At 41.5% G+C, this 21313-nt stretch overlaps 1 protein-coding gene across 5 annotated transcripts in view; it reads left to right on the top strand.

Annotated features, from left to right (window-relative positions):
* The window catches only part of RAD51B (RAD51 paralog B), a 423310-nt gene that overhangs the window by 185066 nt on the left and 216931 nt on the right, over positions 1 to 21313 (top strand). For all 5 annotated transcript variants that reach the window (XM_075425160.1, XM_075425161.1, XM_075425162.1 and 2 more), the window contains one exon: positions 9249 to 9345. In XM_075425160.1, coding sequence (XP_075281275.1) covers positions 9249 to 9345 — 97 coding nt within the window. The remainder of the gene's footprint in view (positions 1 to 9248; positions 9346 to 21313) is intronic.

The raw sequence follows: 21313 nt of genomic DNA, 5'->3' as shown, positions 1-21313 counted from the left end.
ATATAGAAAGAATTATAAACATATAATTTTTTTGATAGATATTAGATTGTCTTGAGGTGTCCTAGAGTGCTCAGGTGAGTATGACCCCTTCCAACTGTGTTCTTGAAGTCAGAGTTTGGGAGTGGTAGTAAAGGTCTGTGGTACCTTTGGTCAGTTTGCTTGGTGTCCGAGCATCTGTCTCTACAATAGGGGTAACAATACCTGTATTCCATCAGAAGGTAGTGGGATTTAATGTCACAGAATTTGTGTAGGTCTGGGTAGATTTGAAGTGCTGGACAAAGCAGGGTAGGTGCATGGCAGAAGGTCTGAACTCAGCGAGTGAAAGGAAGGAGCCTTCAGTCTGCTTTCTGATCTGCTAAGGAAAGCTAAGGAGTGCCAATAAAATAAACTAGGTTTTTCAATGAGAAAAAAGTAAGTATAAATTTTGACTTCCTTTCAGTCCTATTAAAGAGTAGGAGATGTACTCAGCTCTCCTCTCAGCCTGGAGCACACTGGAGCAGAACTGAAGTTCTGTGCTACTTTGATGTTCCAGACAACCCAGTTTCTTCCCCATCCTTCAAAAACAAATTGAACCAACCAAAAGCCCTGTTGCTGAGATCAGCGCATGATCTAAGAGCGAAACATGAATTCAGAATTTTATTTTACTTATTCTTTTACAAGACAATTTGGCATTCATCAGAAACCTCCCTTTTAAGCGGCGGTGTTGCCACTTTGAGAGTGCAGAAGGTCTTGGCTGCAAAAGTTGCCTGTGGGTTACGGCGATTGCCTGCGAGGTACTCCGCGTTGGCTCAGCCGCTGTCAGCGCAGCCTCTCACCGTGGTCCCTCGGTAGCTCCGCGCAGGAGTAAGCTCAGTTCAGAAAGCCATCGTTATGCAGAGGCTGCAGGGGAGGGTGGAGGAGAGGGACGGGCTGCTGGAAGCTAACACGGGGCTGAGGGAGACTGGCAGGGTATGAAGGTGGTGGCAGCTGCCCCAGGGGGGTTGGAGGGGTCTTACACAAGTCTCGGCAAACAGGTCTGGGCTGGCCGCTGGGCGCGAAGGCCTGGCAGGCACACAAACCCTTCTCGCTGAGCAGCGCTGCGCGAGGCTGCGGCGGCGTGGATTTTGAAGGTTCCGTTTGTGTTGGCTGCATTCCTTGTTCTCAGAGGAGGAAAGGCTGTTGCTGGGTGGTAGCTATTTCAACTTGAAGACGTGTAGCTGCCTGGGAACAGCGTGCTTTTGTTTTGCTTTGTTTCTGGTTTCTTCTCTGGTGGAAATTTTATTAATTCATTGTGATTATTTTTAAGCATTTGGCAGAGATGTGAATAGATGCGTTACTTCTCCAGAAGGCTTATGGAATAGAATTGCATAACTTTGTACTTTTCCTATGCAAAGCAGCATAAATTTGATGTAAATACAGTGGCGAGTCTCTGAAAGATTCCTTGGTTTCTTCCGACTCTGATTTATACCCAGTGAAATCCAGTGACTATAAAATGATCTCTGCTGCTATGAATTGCCTCACTGAGGGATGAAAGAGGAGAAGCTTGGGGAGAGGTACCATGGCAAAGCAGGAGCTGAAAGTCCTGTCCTGGGAGCTCTGTGTCAGCAATGTGTGCTGAGCAGCAGGTCTCTAATCTTTTAAAAGGTGCTTGTGAGCCTTCCGGAGAATCATTACTTCCTTGTTTCTATGCTGTTAGGCTGTTTAATTGGCCCCACTTTTTTTTTTTCCTGGATGTGATGAAAATAGGTACAGCTGAAAATAGGTACAGATGGAATTCCTCTGAGGCAAGACCAACTTTTGTTGCTAGATTGCTTATAGGATTAGGAAGTATTTCTCAATAGGTTTCTAGCGCTTTCTGTGTATATATCTGTTATTCAGGGAATTATGCCAAATTCTGGTGACATTGGTTGAGAAGTGAATTCCAACAGCTCTCAGCACAGAGGGCTCTTCTTTGCCTTCAGTCAGGGTAGCTGCTATGCCTGTGTGTTGGAAACAGCCATCTAGTTCCCTCTGACGTGAGCATCACCATTACAGCCTATGCCTCTGTCATGTTATAAACAAGATGGCTGTAACGGGTACTTCTTCCTTCAACTGATTTGGGTTAGCAACAGTTGTTAAATGTGGGCACTTGTCTATTGCTTATGCCTGACATGAAGGAGCTTCGTGCTTTCTTTGTTAGCTACAGTGATTTTAGTACCACATGGAAAGCTTACTTTTGAGTATCTTTGTTAGTTAGGCCTTGATTAAATACCAGAAGTGGTGTTTGACTTTGAACATGGGAATTTCATTTATTATAAGGCTTTCTGCTTGTGATGACTGGACTCTGTAGAGTACTTCACATTACTGTCATTCTTCCCCACAGAAACCTGAGATGCTGGGGCCGGTGGCCACTCAGCGTGGGAGCATGGGACACCTGCTGGGACGAGTACGGGGTGGGTGTGGTGATTTGCTTCAATTTGAGATGATAAACTGTTGGGTTTTCTCTTCTTCATTTGGTCTGTATGAGCCAAAATAGTTTACATTTTGTAAGAATGAAGATATGTGTATATATTTAATCTCCTATCAAAGTAATAGTTGTGATAGAAATATGTTTGGTTTGGTCCTGGAGCCCAGAACTGTCTCGATCGTGCAGCAGCTTTCCACCAGAGAAGCCCTCTCTCCTGTGAAGTGAGACCCTGTGGAGCATTGCTGCGGTAGCCAGCTTCGTGCACCCACTAGCTATGAGCATTTGAAATTCTCTCTTTCTTGTTTAGGAGCTCTCAGTATTGCAGTTCTAACTTTTTCTGTCTGTATCTCCCTGATTTCACTGAAAATGCTCAGTTTTAAGGAAGTGTTCTTCCTTGTGAATTTTTGGTACAAGTCCTGCTGAGGTTGTTGACAACTATTGACAGCTTTTGTGGCAAATGGCTACTGATGCTGAAGAAAATCTCCCTGAAGAAACAGAAGTTGAAGATAAAATTAATACAGTGCGTAGCTTAGCTCAAGATCACAAATACCCTCTTACTATGACAGACGATGGTAATCTAGGGTTCTTCCTGAGCAGACCAATGCCAGTCTCCAAGAGCTGTAGCAGGTTCCCAAGGAGAAGGCTGCAGTTTTCACAGGTGTTTGAAGCATGGTGTTTCACCCCAGTTTTCTCCCTGTTCCCTTTTTCTGTTTCCAGGCTTGCTGCCTGCCTCGTCTGGCTTTGTGGTATTGCTTGGTGCACTTTTCTTTTGCTGGTGCCTCCACCGTAGTCACTGTTGTTTGGACCCGTTACTGACGGCTTGAATGCCTGCTTTAAAAGCTCTGTGCTTCAGGGCAAGGGAGAAGTGCCGTCTCAGGGGACCGGTGTGAAGAGTGGCTGGGGACCCATAAAACTTGTTTTCTGTCTCCTCCAGCATGTTGAGTCAGCATCCCAGCCCTGCTGACTGTCACTTGTACTTGGTGCTCTCTAATGAGATTGCTTGAGTACAGTGAAAACCACAAAATACATGGACTAATAAGGGCGGAGTAGTTTGGGATTATTGCAAGTGTCCTTGGGCTTGCTCTCCCTGCTCAATAGGAAGCCTTTAATAAGAGTATTCCTAAATAGTGTTACACGGGAAATGAGGAATTCTATTCCATGCTTTCAACAAACAGCCATTTCATGAGAGTGGCATTTTTTTTTTTTTTGCCCCTTGGTACATTCCAGAAGACTTTATACCTTTGCTGGTTACTGATTGATAGTTCTGTGCTGAGCTCCCTTTAATTTTGCAATAAACTAACAAGGAGGCTGAGACCACAAGTTTACAGAAAATGACTTATTTACTCAACTGGATTTACAAAGATGACAAAGTCAGATTTAGTAGTTTCAGTGTGGTCCTAGGAAGGGCAGAAGTAGTGCTTGAAAAATTGTACTGTATAAATAACCAAACAAAAAATAGTTTGCTTATTCTTTTGTGTAAAGCAGTCATATTTCAGTTCTTGGGCCAGCTTTCTCCCAGGACCTGCAGAGGCTTTCCGCATGTGCAGGAACTGTGCTATTCCCAACAAATGGCAGTGTTGAGAGTTTAGGCACCTGAAAGAAGTATTCTTAGTTTTCTAATGTGCTTCCAGAAAACTGGCATCTGCTGGAGTCACATCAGTGGAAAGAGATTCTATTTTCACAACAGCATGTAAAGATATCAACAGAATATAAACAGCAGTGTTGACTTCTGGATTAATCTTAGAAGTAGCGATGATCTGTCTAGAACATGAACACCGTTTTCCTTGAGAATTTTTTCTTTCCATTGTTTTCCCGGGTTCCAGCACATATAAAAATTGAGAAAGTGATCAGAAGAGTAGGCATTTTTTTTAAGGTGTTTAAAATTAGGATCCTGAAAGTGCATTCCCATTGTCTCCTTGCATTTATCTCCAGGTTTTCTAACTGTAAGGAAAAGGATTCTTCTTGCTGTCGTAACACTTCTAATGGTTAGAAAGAAGGGGCTATTTTACAAAAGAAGGTTGCTGTGCTGAAGTAAAAATCTTCATAAGATTGGGAAATTGTGTGGTCAGTCAATGGTGTGGTATTTTAAGTAGTAGACTTTTTCCCAGAAATGATTTTGAAATTTGAATCTGAGTGTTTGTAATTCTGTCGGAATTGGAAGGCTGAGGACTGTAAATTTTCACTTGTTAAATAGCTAGCTTAACCAGTCGCCAGTGAACAGGCTGAAAGGTTAGAGGCAGTGGTTCACCGAACTCCATAGGAGACTCTGTGGGGCACGTTTCCAGTGTTACTGAGCTGTCTGGCTGACCTTTTCATCTTTTTTTTTTTCTCTTCTTTCAGCAGTGGAGGGTGTTTTCCATTCATGCACAGTCACTGGCTGAAGAAGCCCTACACTCTTCAGTCCTCACAAGGTAGAAACAGAAAGCAGTAACGCAACCTCCTTACCTGTTGGCTCATGTCAGGACACAGTTGTGTGTGGAGAGGTGTAATGTTTTTTGTGACTCTTAGTGCCTTAATGGTAATGAAAGTACCTCTGGTAACAAAAATATTTTGTTCCGTTAGTTGGTGGTGGAAATAGGAGCTCCTCTTAAAATACTGAGTATTTTATTAAATACTATGTATTTTAATAAGATGACTTTAAAATATCACGTAGCAACATTCTCACTGTTGAGTGTTCTGCTGGAAGATAATAAACTCATGATTGGCATTGAACCTCTTAAGTGGAAGCTATGCTTGGCTGGTAATGATGTCCAGTTTCTAACAAAAGCAACCACAACAGAGGTAACTTGTCCTTACCTACTTAGACTGAGGACTTGGCAGGTCTCCTGGACTAAACAGGGTAAATCTAATCTGTACTTTAATGGCAAATCTCCAATGAAAAGTTGAAAAAGTACAATTGCTCATTCAATACAAGGCACTATTTCTAATAAGTCTGCCTGGACTTGTGACCCCAGCCTGTTTCCAGGCTCAGTTCAGCAGTGCGAGATGGTTTCTTTCAAGTGTGGCACCTAGCAGACCAAAGGGAGATACTCTAACCTTCTTCTTCGTAATGTTTGTGATTTGTAACATATGGGATCATTAAGATCATGACTATTATGACATTCTGTGCACACATATATGAATCAGAGTGTGAGACTCAGCTGATTCTGTCCATGCACAAATGTGATTACTCATCAGAAAGTCACACAGCGGTTTCACTGTGTACCTCCTTTGTCTGCCTGTGTGTGCTCTCCAAATCGCACTCAGGCTTAACTGTTGCCTCAGACACCTATTTGCGGCTCTCTGAATACGTTGGACCATTTCAAAGCATAGCAGAATGGAGTGTAAGCACGTCTTTCAGGTTGGTGAAGGAGACTTTGGGGAGAAGTCAATACATTCTTTAGATATGACACTGGAATTGAGTGGTGTCAACATTCAGGGCTTCAAGGTGAATGTCCGTAGGATTGGGGACTGCTCAAAACATAGGTTCTTGTTTGAATGGCACTATCCACTGCCAGAGTATTGGTGACCAAAGTTTTACTCTGGGAAAAATAAAAGAAATGGTAGCACTTTCCAGTAAGGGCATGTGATTGAAGGTTTGAAGATAGATGTATGTATTCAGAGGAGTTCTCCAAGTCTTAACTTTTTTCTTTGAAACTGGAGCTCAGTAAGGGCCAGCTTTTTTCCTCTTGTTAGCAACTTGTAGCTTGTATGAGCCAGTGAGAATTTAAGAGCACTCTGCACACCTGCAGAGTGAGGTTCAAACTGTACTATGGTAGGTGCACAAAGTTGAATCTTGGCTGTTTGATAATAGGAGTACCTATACCGATGGAAGAATTTTGCAGTAAGTGAAGCTGCAGAAGTGTGACAGGGATTTTTATGTCAAATTTAGTGCTTAGCTAACAGCTCTTGGCTTGTAGTCATGGGAGAACCAAATCTCTGTGTTGGCTCTGCAGGCTTGCAGAAATGAAGACTAATTTTCGGTTAATTCCAAAATAAGCATTCTGTACATGCATATGGCTTCGTCTCAGAGGAAGTGTGCTTATTCAAGATAGTATTTAAATATGTATTTAAGCAAATGTTTAACTATCAGTGAAGTCATGGAACTAAGAATACGCTTAATTCCCATGCTTAGAGCAAGGCAGAGAGGAACATTTACTTGGGTAGGACTCTGCACCTTTGAACTGATGTCTTGAACAGTATAACAGGGTATTTAGGATATTGTTAGTATTGAACAGTTATTGAAAGACACGTCAGAAATGGAAATCTAAGTTCAGAGACATAGCTTGAGTTAAACATAGAGTATGAAGAAGATTTACAGTCTTACAGCGAACAGTGCTGTGGAGTTCCTGGTTAAAGAGGAGGCCAAGAAAGCTGAAAGATAAAAAAAAAAGCAGTTGCATTATTCTTGTTGTTCATTTTTCTTTTGATTTTTGGAGCCTTTAAAGTTAGTTTCCTTTGAAGGAGAGCAATATGAAATATGGTGTGCTTAGGTCTTTTTTTCTTTTGAAAAAGATCCTGAAGCACAGTAGCTTTTCTTTAAAATGTGGTATATAAATAATAAAAGATGTGATGGCACAGTGCAAAGATTATCTTGGCACAGGTCTGGGATGACTGCATTGCTTACAGAGCTTTTGACACTTGTGAATGATGTGATCATTGCAAAAGTGTGCCAATGAAAACTTCATACCCCGCCAGCACGTGTGCGTGTAGAAGTTTGTTAGTGTGTTTTGTGTCAGCTCATTGTCTAGTACCGGATCGAGGAAAAGCTTCAGCGTTGTACCATGTTGTTGGTGTGTCTTATGCCTGGTTGCCAGCAGAGCATCAGTGGACAAGTGGGGCTGTGGGCTTTGTGACGCAGTGAAAACGAAGTAAAAGCAGTGTTAAGAAGGAAAGGTCTCGCATCCTGTTCTTTATCCCTCCTGATTCATGGCTGCCCACTCCTTTCATTTGCCTTGAACCAGTTTTGATGTTCATCCTATCACAAGGATGAACTCACTCACTGAAGTGGAAGATAAGTACCTGGCAAGAAGAAAGGAAAAAGTGGCTTTTTGCTTCTTTGTTACTAAATTGAATCTTACCATGTAATCAGGACAGCCAGCAGTGTCTGCAAGGTGTTATGTGTGCCAGGCCCTTTCCCGCTGCATTTGGGTACTTATGGGTGCACACAGCAGCTCTGGGGGAACAGCAGCGGGGTGTGCTGCGTTACTTGGGTGTTTGCTGTTGGCAGTATTGCAAGTGGTACCTAAGGAAGCTGATCATAGGTGTAAGACCAAACAAGGCTGTTACAGACCATACCTGTGTTCACCACAGTGGCTGTAAATGCCCAATCCCAGAAGGTGCAACCTATGGTTAAGCTGGGCAGGGTGGTAGTAGCCAACTGAAGTCTGTTCAGAGCTTGCAGTCAGTAGCAGAAGAGCATAAGGGACATCACTGTGGGGCTCTGAAGGTGTTGAACTCCTGTTGCATAGATGAAGATTTGACTTACAAATTTTTCAATTTAGTCCTGTTGATACAGTCTGTAAAGCTCTCGGGCACCACTGTGCCTGTTTATAAGCACAGAGATGGGTGGGCTGAGTGAGCAGGGAGGACGAGTTGTGGTCTTGGTGCAGGTCGCAGACTCAATCACATTGCTGGCAACTCATGTCACACAGCCTGAAGGTGCAGCACCCACAGCACCACCACTGCTGTTACGACTCCGTGGGATCTTCAAATAGAAATGGGGAGTGGGTTGTATAATGCTACTGAAGGTGTTAGAAAGCAGGAGGAAGCCATGATCAGCAGGGGGGAGGAGCAGTGGAGGCAAGAGCAGAGAAATTCCTCTTCCTTTTAGTGATGGCAAGCTGTTAATTTATTCCAGTAGCATCATGAAACCGCATCCACAGAGTACCATGTAGGGTTCCTTTCTCCCTTCCTCCTGTGTCAAATACAGCTGAAGACAGGTCATTAATTTCAAAGAGAGTTTGTTTGGAGTGGAGTCTGTTCTCAGTGCAAGTAGAAAGATCATTTTGGTTATTTAATAAAAAAGAAAGTAATCTCTGAAGTTTTTGTCAGTCTGCAAAGTCAGAACCAATTGTAATTGCGGAAACTGCAGCTGCCTAGAGATCCAAAGCATTGGGAGATAATTGTGTTTATACCTATGCTCTTCTCTCTGTGGTGTTCGCACTGTTTGCCTTAATGCTTTCTGTTATTAGAAAAAAGTATATGTTCAGAGGTGCAAGAAACTGTTCATCTCTTGCAAGCAAGACCATTGCTCATGCTGTCAGAGGAGAGCACTTTGTGTGTACTACAGTCTACTTTTCAGAATCTTGTGATCCTGAAAAACACTGAAAAATCCTCTTGTGTAGAGACAGATAGCCCTGTGAAATTTAGTACTCTTGTGCTTCAGATCGATGGGGATGTATCCCTGCAGCACCTTTCTCCCTGGCTCTGTGTTTCAGCCAAAGGAAGAAAGTGTATAAGTTGTGTGGAAATGACTAGGAAAATAGCTTTCCTATTTGACTATGAAGAAAATGATGCTTTTGTAAGGAGCATCAAATTGTTCATTGAACCATGAAGCTCTTCAAAACAGTAGTTTCATTTCAGGTGGCTGTATGTATTAACATACTGTTGTTTAGTATTTCATCTTTTTAACAATATCCCTTTTCCTGCACTTCTTGCAATTATCACTTTCAGCTTCTGCAGGTCGTTCAGAATTTTCTGAGTGTTGAATTTGCTGAACGTCAGTGTAGAGGGTTGCCTGGATGCTGCTCCTGGAGGATTCCAGTCCTCACCTGGGCTGCTCTCTGCCTTCCAGTAACCATCAAAATTCATTTCCCTTCTCCCTGTCCTTGTCTGTTTGCAGGTTATCTTGACGAATCAGATTACCACATCATTGAGCAATGGCCTTGCGATCCAGGCAGACCTGGTGTCTCCAGCTGATGATTTGCCCCTGTCTGAAGGTAAGAGATCCTTTCTGTTGGAACTGAAACCCTATACTGACACAAATCCATGTTGTAACTTGCAGTCTTCTGTTGATATACAGGTGTCTGTGAGGGTCGAGTTATCAAGTCTAACATAAAACAAACAAAATTATTCTTCAGTTTCTCTGAAAATCCATTTATAAATAAAAAGAAAGTAAGTGTATTAACTAAAAGGATCTGACACTTTCGAAGGACTGGGAATGAATTTTCAAGCCATGTCAATTCTGTAACATGTTCCTCATCATTGCACTTTCGTTCACATGCATTTAGAGCATTATTTTCTCAGTCTTCTGAAGCTGCTATTAGAGTTAATACACAGACTAGGCTACAAATTTGGTCTTATCGAATGATTATCAGTGATTCCAAAGAGAAACAGCCTGTCACAAATGAAGGAGAGCAAATAATCAGCCCTGTCCCTTGCATTAGGCCTATCTGGTTTTCAAGTACAGTGCCTCAAACTGCAGCTCTCAATATTATGTGAATGTAATATGACATTTTGTGTGATGCCATATACTACTTTATGTCTTCATGTTACTTTTTTCTGCACAGAATTAGAGACAAGCACACATTTTTGGGGTAATAGAGAGGACTTTCTGTGCTAAGAAGAAAAGATAATTCTGAATCAAGGTTTGCAGAGTAATACAATAATTTCAGCTTTCCTCACTGGCAAAGAGTAGTCAGAGTAACCTCAGTCAGGGACAGATGCAGAGAAGTTTGCTATTTAGAGTTCAGTTCATGCATAGACCCAAATGTATCATGTAAAGCAATGCTCATCTTTCCTGCAAAGGCATGATAATCATATGTAGACTTCCTGCTTTGTATGATATGGGTATTTCCCCTCTTTCTCTCCTTATTGCACTGTCTGGTGGTTCTGGTCAGCTTCTCTTTGTTCTGGTTGATCACAAGCAGCTCTCTCAAGCTGTCTGACTTTACACAAGGACAGCTTGGTGGCAAAACCAACTAAGCGGTGGTTAAAACTGGCGTTATTTCTGCAACTCATCTCAATGGACAAGAGAAAGAGGCTGAAGGTAGATTAAGCAGAATGTCAAAGAGTAGCAAATAACTTCAGTGCAATGCCTTAACACTGATTGATGTGTTTACTTCATAATTTTGTCAATAGGAGCTTGAGCAAAGCACATCCCATTAAATCATTTTGGAATTGTACTTGTGGGTTTTGTTAACTCCATCCATTGCCAAAGTATCTCTGAAGTTCATTGCTTGAATATCGCTCCCTACGTCTGTCAGAAAGAGTTGAAATTTGGTAACTGTATTTGGAAGAGGAAGACATCATTTTTCATCTTTATGATTTCCTTCTTGGCACGAAGTTATTGCACATTGTCTCATAAATGCTCTTGATCGCAGTACTTGTGCTTTTCTTTGTCGTTTGGAATTGCTCCGTATGAGCTTCCTCTGGAAAGAAAGGCGTAGCTGACTCTGAAGTGGAAGTAATAACAAAATATGTTCTCTGTAAAACATATTTTGCCCTAGTGGTTAAAATATTTCAAGAGTCTTTGGAAAAAGCATGGGATAGTTGTAATCTTTCTAATTTTGCCTGCAAATATGAAAGATTCTCAGTGATGTCTATAAGCCATAGTTCAACAGTACTCTGAAATCAGGACCATGTAAGAGATGGTATGATGATTTTTGTAGCAGTTACAGCTTATTAATGAAGATATCATGTTGTGTCGAAACTCTGTACCACCATTATTTTTCAACTTTTAAACCAAGAATGAGTTAAAACTTATTGGTGTGCTGTGTGTGTGTTGGTTTCCTTTGTTTCTCTCATTCCTCGTTTTTAATCGATAATTACCACTGAGGTGATAAAACGTGCTAGCATGACACTTGTTGAAAATGGAAACTCTGTTTAGCTTTAGAAAAAGAGTAGCACAGGTAAGAGCAATGCAGACTCCTTCGGTAATTCAGGTTTTATCAAGGGATGCAGAGGTGATTGATAAACTTTTTTCTTCTCTCCATTCCCTCTTCTGTAGACTAATAAGGTTTTCTCCTTCTGTCTTTCTTATCCATAATATGGCCTGTGCTGTCTATCTGTAAGAAAAAGCAGAATTTCTGACCTGAACAGCGTTTGATTTCCATGTTTATCTTGCTATCATAAGATACAGGTGTGGCCAGTGTTTTTCTTTTCTAACATCGAGGTTTTGAGCTTTCCTGCGAAATTCCCTCCTAATTCATTTCACGTTAGCTGTTGAACAGCCTGAAAATAGCAATACCTTAATCTCCTGTAAATCTTGGGTGCTTTAAGAATCCTCAATTAATTAGTCTTCTAGGACTAGTGTGATGCTCATAATACTTAACTGCTATTTTAGAACTGTAGAATTCGCAGGAAAGAGTAGTTATGTGACTAGCCCAAGTGCACAAAGTGGATGTGTTGCAGAGGCAGGAATAGAGGCCAAATTCATGACTGGGTTCTTACCTTATTCTTCCTTTTCACTCATCGCCATCTAAAGCTGAATTTGAACCAATGACCTAGATGTGAAAGGACCCATAACACATTATTAGTCCTGTAAGCAACTCAGACCCCTTGGTTTATATATGTCTAATATGTTGTTTTAATCCTATCTGAAGTGAGAGTCTTGTCACTGTAAATGGTTTGCTAAAAGGGTAATTTTTCTTAGAGGCAGAAATGAACATTTCAAACTGAATGTGTTATTAGAAAGAAATGGAATGTTACAGTGGCTTTTGTTTTTGCTTCTGATTGTGCTTTGGAAGGGAATTGCTTGGGTTATGTGTTAGATGAGGCAAGAAACCAAGGAAGCTGTTTGTCTGATGTGTGATAGAAAGTTAATCTGATGAACAAGCTGAAAAGATATTGTCAAGCTGTTTCAGGCTCAAAGCTTGTCTTCTGTAAAATTGTAATCTAGTGCATGAAAACTTGTGTCCTAAAAATGTGAGATTTTTATTGAGAACATTAAAGGCTTTAGAAAACAGCGCTGTAAAATCCCACCCCTTACGAAGCAATGTAAGAACTGTTGAGCTGTATTTGTTGGTGGTACTTGTAGGAAATAGTTATGTCCAGCTAAATTCCCAGATTTATGTATGCACGCTTCTGCTTCAAGACTGAAAACAAAATGCTTAGTCTGGTATAAATTAAAGTGCTGAATAAAATACAAAAGTTTCTGTACCTGCGGGCTGAGTCCTTGCATTCATTTGGCCTTTACATACTTGCCAGATTATCATCTGAAGGAGTTCGGTAAGACTAATAATGTTTTCCTCCTGCTCTAAAATTCTTAGGCATATAAGGCTGTCAGTTCTTCCCTAGGAAGCAAAGCTCAGTTTTTATTTGTAGCCATACTGTTCTTACGCAGTCTTCTCACAAACCCTGCCGTCACAGGCGATAGACTGGAGCATGTTGTGAATACTGCGATTTTGTCTTCATCCTTGCTTTATGAAATAGCCTCTGTTTAGCTCTTCCAGTCAAAAACAACTCTGAGAAGCCTTAAAGTTATTTTTAGATTGCAGAGATGATCAGATGAGCACAGGACTATCGCTAGGCTTCAAAATGTGGCCTGAAGAATTAATGGTTTGTTATTTAAAAATGTAAAAAGTAGTCCTTAACCCAGTTAAAGTTTTTTTTTACCAGTTAAAAAATAGATCTAAGCTACATTAGGCTAAGTGAACAATAGAAATGGAGTGCAAACGTCCACAACAAAATATTTTGTATGACTGTTAATTGATGTCTTTAAACAAGTTATCTGCGGCTGTGACTGTACTATTTTTGTTATTTTTGCAAAGTTCACAAGGTGGGATTTTACCTAGTGTAGAGGGTCATTAGAAATTAATTCTAAGCCTGTGTGTTTGAGCACTAGCTGGATGGTGAAATTTGTGTGTCTCATTTGTGTGCTGTGAAGAGACAGGACAGTGTGACCTACTTGAGGTCCCTTCTAGTCCACCAGTGCTTGTCCTATGAATACATCTGCCAGCTGCAAGCACTAACTTCCTCTGGCAGACAGCAAAGCCAAACTCCATCTTTCCTGGAGAAAGCTCAGGGGTTTGTTGGTATGAAGCAGAACAGCATCCCTCCCCAGCATGCACAAAGCATCAGGCAAAAAAGGGAATGCTGTCTTGGGCTTCTTCAGTCTCAGCTAGCACTTTCAAATATTTATTTGGAAAAGTCAGAATTATTTTGTGTTTAAAATTGTCTGTAAACTTACGCTAGCTCTGGGGAGGCCAGCGTTCAATCTTCTGTCATTTGTATTCATCAAGCGTTTTGTCATAGCATTGTATATTTTTAGTGCACGGTGTGAGCAATGAGTTTAGTCTGACCTTTTCATCTTTGTTGCTGTGATCTTGAATTCTTTTAAGCTGTTGAGCAGAAGTAGGCTTTCGTGTTGTGGAGACTGGAGAAAACTAAGCTACCATAATATCTCCCACCCACAGGATTTTCCTACTTTAGTTTAGGGAAAGGAGATTTGAAGCTGGAATCTTTGACTTCTCTGCTTTGCCCTTGGTCTCCTGTCAGATTGTGGTTAAATAATTTTATTCTTCAAGCGTCAGTTTACCGTTGTTGTTAATATGGGGATATATTTTTATTTTTTGCAACTTTTTTCCTTGCTTAGTATTTCAAGATATTTCTGTGGGAGCAGTAATGAGTTAACCTGCTGTTCATCCCAAAGACCAGTTCTGTAGTTTATTACTTCTCTTCCTTCAAATCCCTCTTTTCAGTCCTGGTGCCGAATGGAGAGAAAACACTGAAGGAATTCCCGAGAGATCACAGGCTGTTGGCTGGTCTTGGTTTGTTTATGTATTGATTTAGGTATGCAGTTATGCTTAAGCTTAGATCTGCAGGTGACTTAATAAAAAGAAAAAGGAGTATTCTGTGAGAACACAAACATACCTCTTTGTAGGAACCATGAACTTATGAATGAAGCAGCTGTTAAACAAGTTTCTAAAACATTTCCTCCTTGAAGTTTTAAAGCTAGTGCGTGCAGAATAATGCATGTCCTAGTGACGCGCTCCAGCATGGTATGAATTTAAATGGATTAGAAAGTATCATAACACTTTGGCATGTTTTAGGCCTTTAGTATTCTAGCTGAAAGCTCTGTGAACCTATTGCAGGCTGCTTTACACAATTTTGCTTGAAAGAGGAGATAGTTTGTCTTGGATCACTGGAACAGTGGTATTAGTTAATTATAACAGTTTTTTTAAGTAGGACAATTCATAAATTAATATCTTTTTAATGTGAATCCACTCTGACTTTCCGAGACCCAAATATTTGGGAATAGTTACTAAAACCCTTTTCTTTTTTGTTATAATTGTGGAATAATCTGTATGGATCTTACTAGACCTGTTTATGAAACTCAAGAACCATGTGGCATGGTGTAAGAAAGATCTTTTGACTGTGACGCCTTATATAGACGCTGTGAAGGTAAGTGAATTTTAGATGTGCAAAAACGCAAGGAGTACAAATAACACTAGTGGTATTGCCAGTTTATTTGGAAGGTGAATTCCAGCAGATAGTCCATGCCTATGCATACTGAAGAGTAAATTTCCCAACTGAGACTGGTGTGCAGGTGTGAACTCTGAAGACTAAAACACATTACTGAAAAGGTAATGGAGTTCTCGTTTTATGGCTTATCAAGACAATGAAGTCATACAATGTATCTTTTGCCCTCTGCAGTCATGATCATACAGGGAAGCACAGCGAGATTTGCCTCTGGTTTTACTTTGATGTGAATTTCCACTTCTCACATGATGGTTTGGTTGCCACTCAGGCCCAAGGCCAGTTACCCTCCCATGATGGGACAGAAGAGCTCGGTGAGTCCATCAGCTACAGCATTGTGCCTCCAGGTCCGAGTCCATTGCTGACTTTAGTGTAGGAGTTGACAGTTACTCAACTCACTGGTTCCCGTTCACATGAGCTGTAATGGAGCAGCTGGAGTTGTTTCTTTCTGACTAGTTCTTTTGCTGCTGGACTTTATGCCTCAGTTGTCTTTTAAGAAAATACCCCAGCATAGACCCTGTAATCCCCTTCACCAGCCAACAGTGCTGTGGGAAGCTCTTTGTTCCTTCACTCTATTCTGTCTTTGAGTTACTTCTCCAGCTTCAAACCCTGCATGAAAAAGGTTGTTAGTCACACATATACTGAAAGGTGGGAAAGGATCTCATCTTCCTTAACCTGCTAGAAGCCAGGATAGTATCTAGCACATCCACTTCAGGATAGGTAAGCAGTTGGCGCCGAAAGAAGGAGGGACCTTGATAAAACTCGGTAATACCTGATGGAGGGAAAAATGAGCCTCATCAAAATAGGATTTTGTTCTTGCACTGTGTTCATGTTTCTGGTAACTCTGTGCTCCTAGCAGTAGTGGAGTCTGCACCTCAATGCTCCAGTGGAAGGAAAAAAGCCCTCTGGCTGTTGAGAATGCTTGAAGGAAGTGCACCATCATTACAGGGCCTGGAACAAATGATATTAACCATTAGAGGAAATTATACTGTGATGGTTTCTGCATGATGCAGGGTTGCGGTGGTATATGGAGCAGTTAGATTTCATGATAACAGTGGCCATGTCAGCCTGTAGTAATTTTGATGCTATATTTCAACAAGTGGGAAGTAGTGACATAATAATATCCAGCCAAACATTAACGGCTTTTTAATCAAAATATAAATCTCTCAGTAAAACAGTGTTATGGAGACTGTACTTGTCTATGGAAGTTTCAAGCTGAATGACATATACATAATCACTTGATCTAGACTGTGAAAGGGTTGAAAACTGTCAGCAGGAACATTCAAAGGCCTCTGTGTATCAGTTTAAGACAATCTCCATTCCTCGTTTCCTAATTACCGTGATGATAGAATACAAAGTTTTACTGCTTTGTTGTGGTTTCTTTCTGAAGACGTGATATGACTTACAATCATTAATCAACAATTTGTAATCCAAAAACCCTTCAGGTACATTTGCTGGGAATCACTCATCTGTATAATCAGAGGCATGGTAACAGTAGTGCTTACAGTCATAGTTGAGTGGTTAGGAGTTACCACCTCTCAGCTGCTCAGTGACTTAGCTCAGCTGAGACAAAGGGCGACCAAGTATGTGTTGCACCTTCCAGTGCAAAGTAAAATGGGTTTCCATGAATCCTGGCACACACACTGCTTTATTCCTGTTTTCCTTGAACTGCAGTAAGCTGAGAGCATGCACGGGCCAGTCACTGAGTTTCAGTTAATGGCATATAGCTGTAGAGCATTGTAACAAGATTGCAATTGGTCATCTCCTTATGCCCTAAAAATGTTTACGATTAACTCGTATTTCAGTGTGGGTGAATATAGAAACTATGTTCTCTTATACATTGGAATTTAGACTTTTGTTTATACCATAAAAGTAGCATTAAGAGACCTGGTTATTTAATGGTAGTAATTCTTCCTCCTTTCACATAGTTTGGCTCTAAATTCCTTCTGCAGCACTACGTTGTACACCAGTGTTGGTTGAACTTTTCCAAACTAACTTATATTTCAAATTACATTGTGAAAAATTAACTGAAGGGTAGGATAGAGCTAAACACCGTTTGTCCCCGTGCACAATGACCGATTAAATTCTATCTTAACTTACTGTGGGTTATCTGTAGATCTGTACAAACAGAGGCTGAGGGAAAAAATATTAACTGAATCTTCATCATTCAGTAGCATTCAGTCCCATTTCTTGTGGAGTTTTGTAGTACCAGCAGTGGATCTCTTTTCTGGTGGCACTGGAAGGGATCAGAAGGATTTCTATACCTGGGAAGACATCACTGTGGGAATTATGTTTGGCTAATGGCATTACATGAAGCATATGGCTCACCTGCAGAACTTGAACCAGTTAGGAGTGACCCTGGGTGCAGGTGTTATGCCAAAAGCAAAGGTGAGGACAAGGGGACAGAGGAAGATTTCAGAGTCTGATGCCTGTGTTCTAGTTGCAGTTCCAGCTGGGTTTCCTCTGGGTTTCCTCAGGATGTTTGAAAAAGTGGCTTCTTACTAATCTCAGGCAGCCTCTATGATTGATGATTGCCCTTAATCATAAAAAGAGCACATTGGTGTTTCTGCTTAATTTGTGTGTGTTTCCTGCTTTATTATTGTAATAATGATTTATTGTCTTTAATGATGGAAGTTTTGTAACGTATTAGCCTTTTTTGGAGGTTGAAGCTGGGTGCTTTGGCATGTGAATGAACTTCTTCCCAGTGACAATCTGCCTCTAAAACATTACATTAAACCCAAACATAACCTAATAATAAAAAGACACTATATGTTTGATGTGTTATCGCTTAATTTAATGAAAATAGGCAGCTTGAGTATGAGCAGATTTTGCATGCTCCACATGGGCAAAATTCGTCTCATCTAGATTCTGCTTGTCTTCTCGTAATACCAGTTATACCAAAAAAAAAAAATAAAGGAGCATTCAGAGGAAAGCAATATAAATGGTCACAGAGCTGTACAGAAAGATGGGTGGAGAAATGGTAGAAAGAGAAAATGCCTGGAGCTTAACTAGAGGAAGGCTTTGTTTATACTAATTTCTACTCTCCTAAAATGTCCTGCTGTTGGCTCCAGTCTTACAGAATCATAGAATTGTAGGTTGGAAAAGACCTGTAAGATCATTGAGTCCAACCATCAGCCCAGTACCACCATACCTACGAAACCATACCCCGAAGTGCCACATCTACATGTTGTTTGAACACCTCCAGGGATGGTGACTCAACCACTTCCTGGGCAGCCTATTCCCATGCCTCACAACTCTTTCAGTAAAGAAATCTTTCCTAATATCCAATCTAAATCTCCCCTGATGCAACTTGAGGCCACTGCCTCTTGTCCTATCACTAGTTACCTGGGAGAAGAGACCACCTGCCTCACTACAACCTCATTTCAGGTAGTTGTAGAGAGCAATAAGGTCCCCCTTCAGCCTTCTCTTTTCCAGACTAAACCACCCCAGTTCCCTCAGCTTCTTCTCATAAGACTTGTTCTCTAGACCCCTCACCAGCCTCGTTGCCCTTCTCTGGACACATTCCAGCACCTCAATGTCCTTCTTATAGTGAGGGGCCCAAAGATGAACACAGTGCTAGAAGTGTGGCCTCACCAGTGCTGAGTACAGGGGCACAATCACCTCTCTACTCCCGCTGGCCACACTATTCCTGATACAAGCCAGGATGCTGCTGGCCGCCTTGGTCACTCGTGCACACTGCTGGCTCATGTTCATCCGGCTGTCAACCAGCACCCCAGGATCCTTTTCTGCTGAGCAGCTTTCCAGCCACTCTTCCCCAGGCTGCAGTCTACAGAAGATTCCTACCTAAGCTGGTGCTCAGCTGGGTACATCTCTAATCTAACGAAGGGCAGAAGAGACAGCGGCCCACATATGAATAGTTCCACTGTTAACAATGGAAAATTTGTCAGGATAAAGCAAAGCCCAGAGCAGATGCTACTGCCGTGTCAGCAGCCATGATTCCTTGGGAGTAATTTGAGCCAGTTTGATACCTGGCAGGGGAGCTGTTGTTTCAGGCTGGCACATGGATGTGTAAGGGAGTAGTTTGGGAACATTTTAGCTGAGTATCGAGAAGTTGTTTCTGAGCGTGAAATCTGTTAGACCAGCTGTTCCCAGATGGTTTCTGTTTGTGCCTCTGTTTCTGGTGAACTCACCCCAGCCGAGCTTCGGCCCCTAAACACTAACGTAAACAATCACATCTCTGTCAGGCTTGCGACCCGACTCTGTGCGGCTGTGACCCTGCCGGAGGTCACGACCCCTGGTTTGGGAATCGCTGGGATGCACTGTCAGATAGTCCTGCCGGGGAAGCGCTGATATGCCCCATCCAGGCCAGGACCGTCACAACGAATGCCTTCAGATCTCACAGTAATTTGTAGGCCCCTGCCACCAGTTGGAGAGAGTGCAGCCTATTAGAGCTGACATGTCACTTCGGTACATCAGGAACATCTCGGAGATCAAAAGGTCATCATACTCCCACGCTGCTGCAGCCTCTGCTCACGGACTCGCCTCTTCATCTTACTTCCCTGTCAGTGGGCTGGCAGCGAGCCCCGCTCCGTTGGGCGCAGCTGATGCGGCCGTGCCTGCTGCATGGGCACCGGCTGCGGCTCCCGGCCCAGCCACCGTTTCCACAGCGGTTCTCCCTCAACGCTCCCTGCCGTAATGCAGGGACTGGTCACTCTCTCTCTCTCTGCTGAAATAATTAGAAGTTATATTCAAGGTAATTAAAAGCTATGCAGAGCAGCACTAGTGGAGGTCATCTAAGTCCTCCCCTATATTTTGTAAAACTAATTCTATTATTCACACACCTGTAGATATGAGCACAATCTTACAGATGTGGGATGCTGATGGAGAAGTAAACAGAAAATGGCTCATGTGATTGTTGCTGTGGTCTGCAGAGCCAAGGGTCCATGATAAGCCATGCAGACAGCCTTTTTAATATAAAATGCCAAGTTACAGATATCCTAATTGGAGATCTGATTTTTAAGCTTTGTTCTGCTGCGATCTTAAATGGAGTTTATAAACAACAACGAAAACTGATTTCAAATTTGTTTTTTGAAAGCATTCATACCATAATCTAAAATAGTAACATTTTAATAGCTAGCTGACTTGATAGTCCAAGGCCTTTGACTTCATAATTTACAGTCATGGAAGTTTGACTGTGGCATCACTGCATGAATCTGACAAGGGGAGGAGACTGCAACAGATACTTTATTTTTACTTATTTTTTTGTTGATAGATCCTGAAAATTGCCAACGATGGCAGGAAGGAGAGAGGAGGAGGTGGTGCAGAAAAATGAGAGTTGTTTATCATTCAGATGAAAAACTGTGTTGGATAAAATTAGCCTGAATTCAGTCTGTGCAAGTCTTGTTTCAGGGCTCTATATGGAGTGCTTTGTTTGGAGATGTTGCTGTACTGGTTTTCTGTTCAGGCAGGTGTGTAGAAGCCATTCAACTGAAAGTGAGAACAGCAAAGTCAAGCTGTGGAGTATGTAAGCCACCCAAGGAACTAAAGTCAGAAAATATCATGTTGTAGCCTGGTTACTGTACACGCCACTCCCAAATGAAAAAATTGTTCAAAACTTTGCATCTGTAACTTGATCCCTTAAACACTAATTATGTGTCAGAAAATGGAGCATATAGTCGCCTCCATCTGTCCATGTTGGATATGGCGCACAAAGGAGCATATCCAATTCATAGTACCTCTTAGGTAATCAGATTAATATCTCCCGAAATGAGTTTACCCTTTTGATACTGAGTCTTTCATATGCCGTGTTTCACGTATCGCATTCTGCTGAAGCTCTGTGGCTTTTCAGTAATTTCCTTGAAATCTATATGTGGTATGTCTGCACTCTTTTGAGCTGTTCTTGGGACACGCATCAATTAAATATGTTTCTGGCACTCTCTTAATGGCATAGTTTCCCTGGAGTCAAAAACTGCTCCAAAAACTGAGATCATTTGTTTAATTTAAAAGCAAAAGGGTATGGAGCTACAATTTCAGGCTTTGACAGCTATGCCTCTCTTGCTTTGAAGGAAGGGGAAAAAAAAAAATCTTAATGTCTTGCACAGAACATAAATAAATTCTTGAGTTCTTAAAATATCTGATTTCATCCAGTTTTTTGCCTTCCTTATCTTTTCATTTTAATTCCTTTTTTTATATGGTAGATTTTCAAATTCTTATTGAATGTCATTGTTTGTTGGTTTTGCTTAGTGAACCAGTGGGATGGATTTTGTCATCTGGGTCTAAGGAAGAACTGTAAATGATGCAGAATGGTTCTTAATTAAAATTACTGATAACCATTCTGAATCCAGAATTGTATTTTAAATGGTGGAAGCTTTCAGCTGTAGGACATTCTGGGAATATATACTGTACAGGAGTTGATTGCTGTTTTTTGAAATACGTTGAGAGTAGAGGTACATAAATTCCCATGTTCTACCAGATCCCTCCAGTAAGATTCATTCTGTGCCTCAAATATCTCTTACCCTGCATCTGCAG

Source organism: Opisthocomus hoazin, chromosome 7 (genome assembly GCF_030867145.1).
Source record: "Opisthocomus hoazin isolate bOpiHoa1 chromosome 7, bOpiHoa1.hap1, whole genome shotgun sequence".
Taxonomy (NCBI): domain Eukaryota; kingdom Metazoa; phylum Chordata; class Aves; order Opisthocomiformes; family Opisthocomidae; genus Opisthocomus; species Opisthocomus hoazin.
This window is presented reverse-complemented; position numbering and strand designations above follow the sequence as displayed.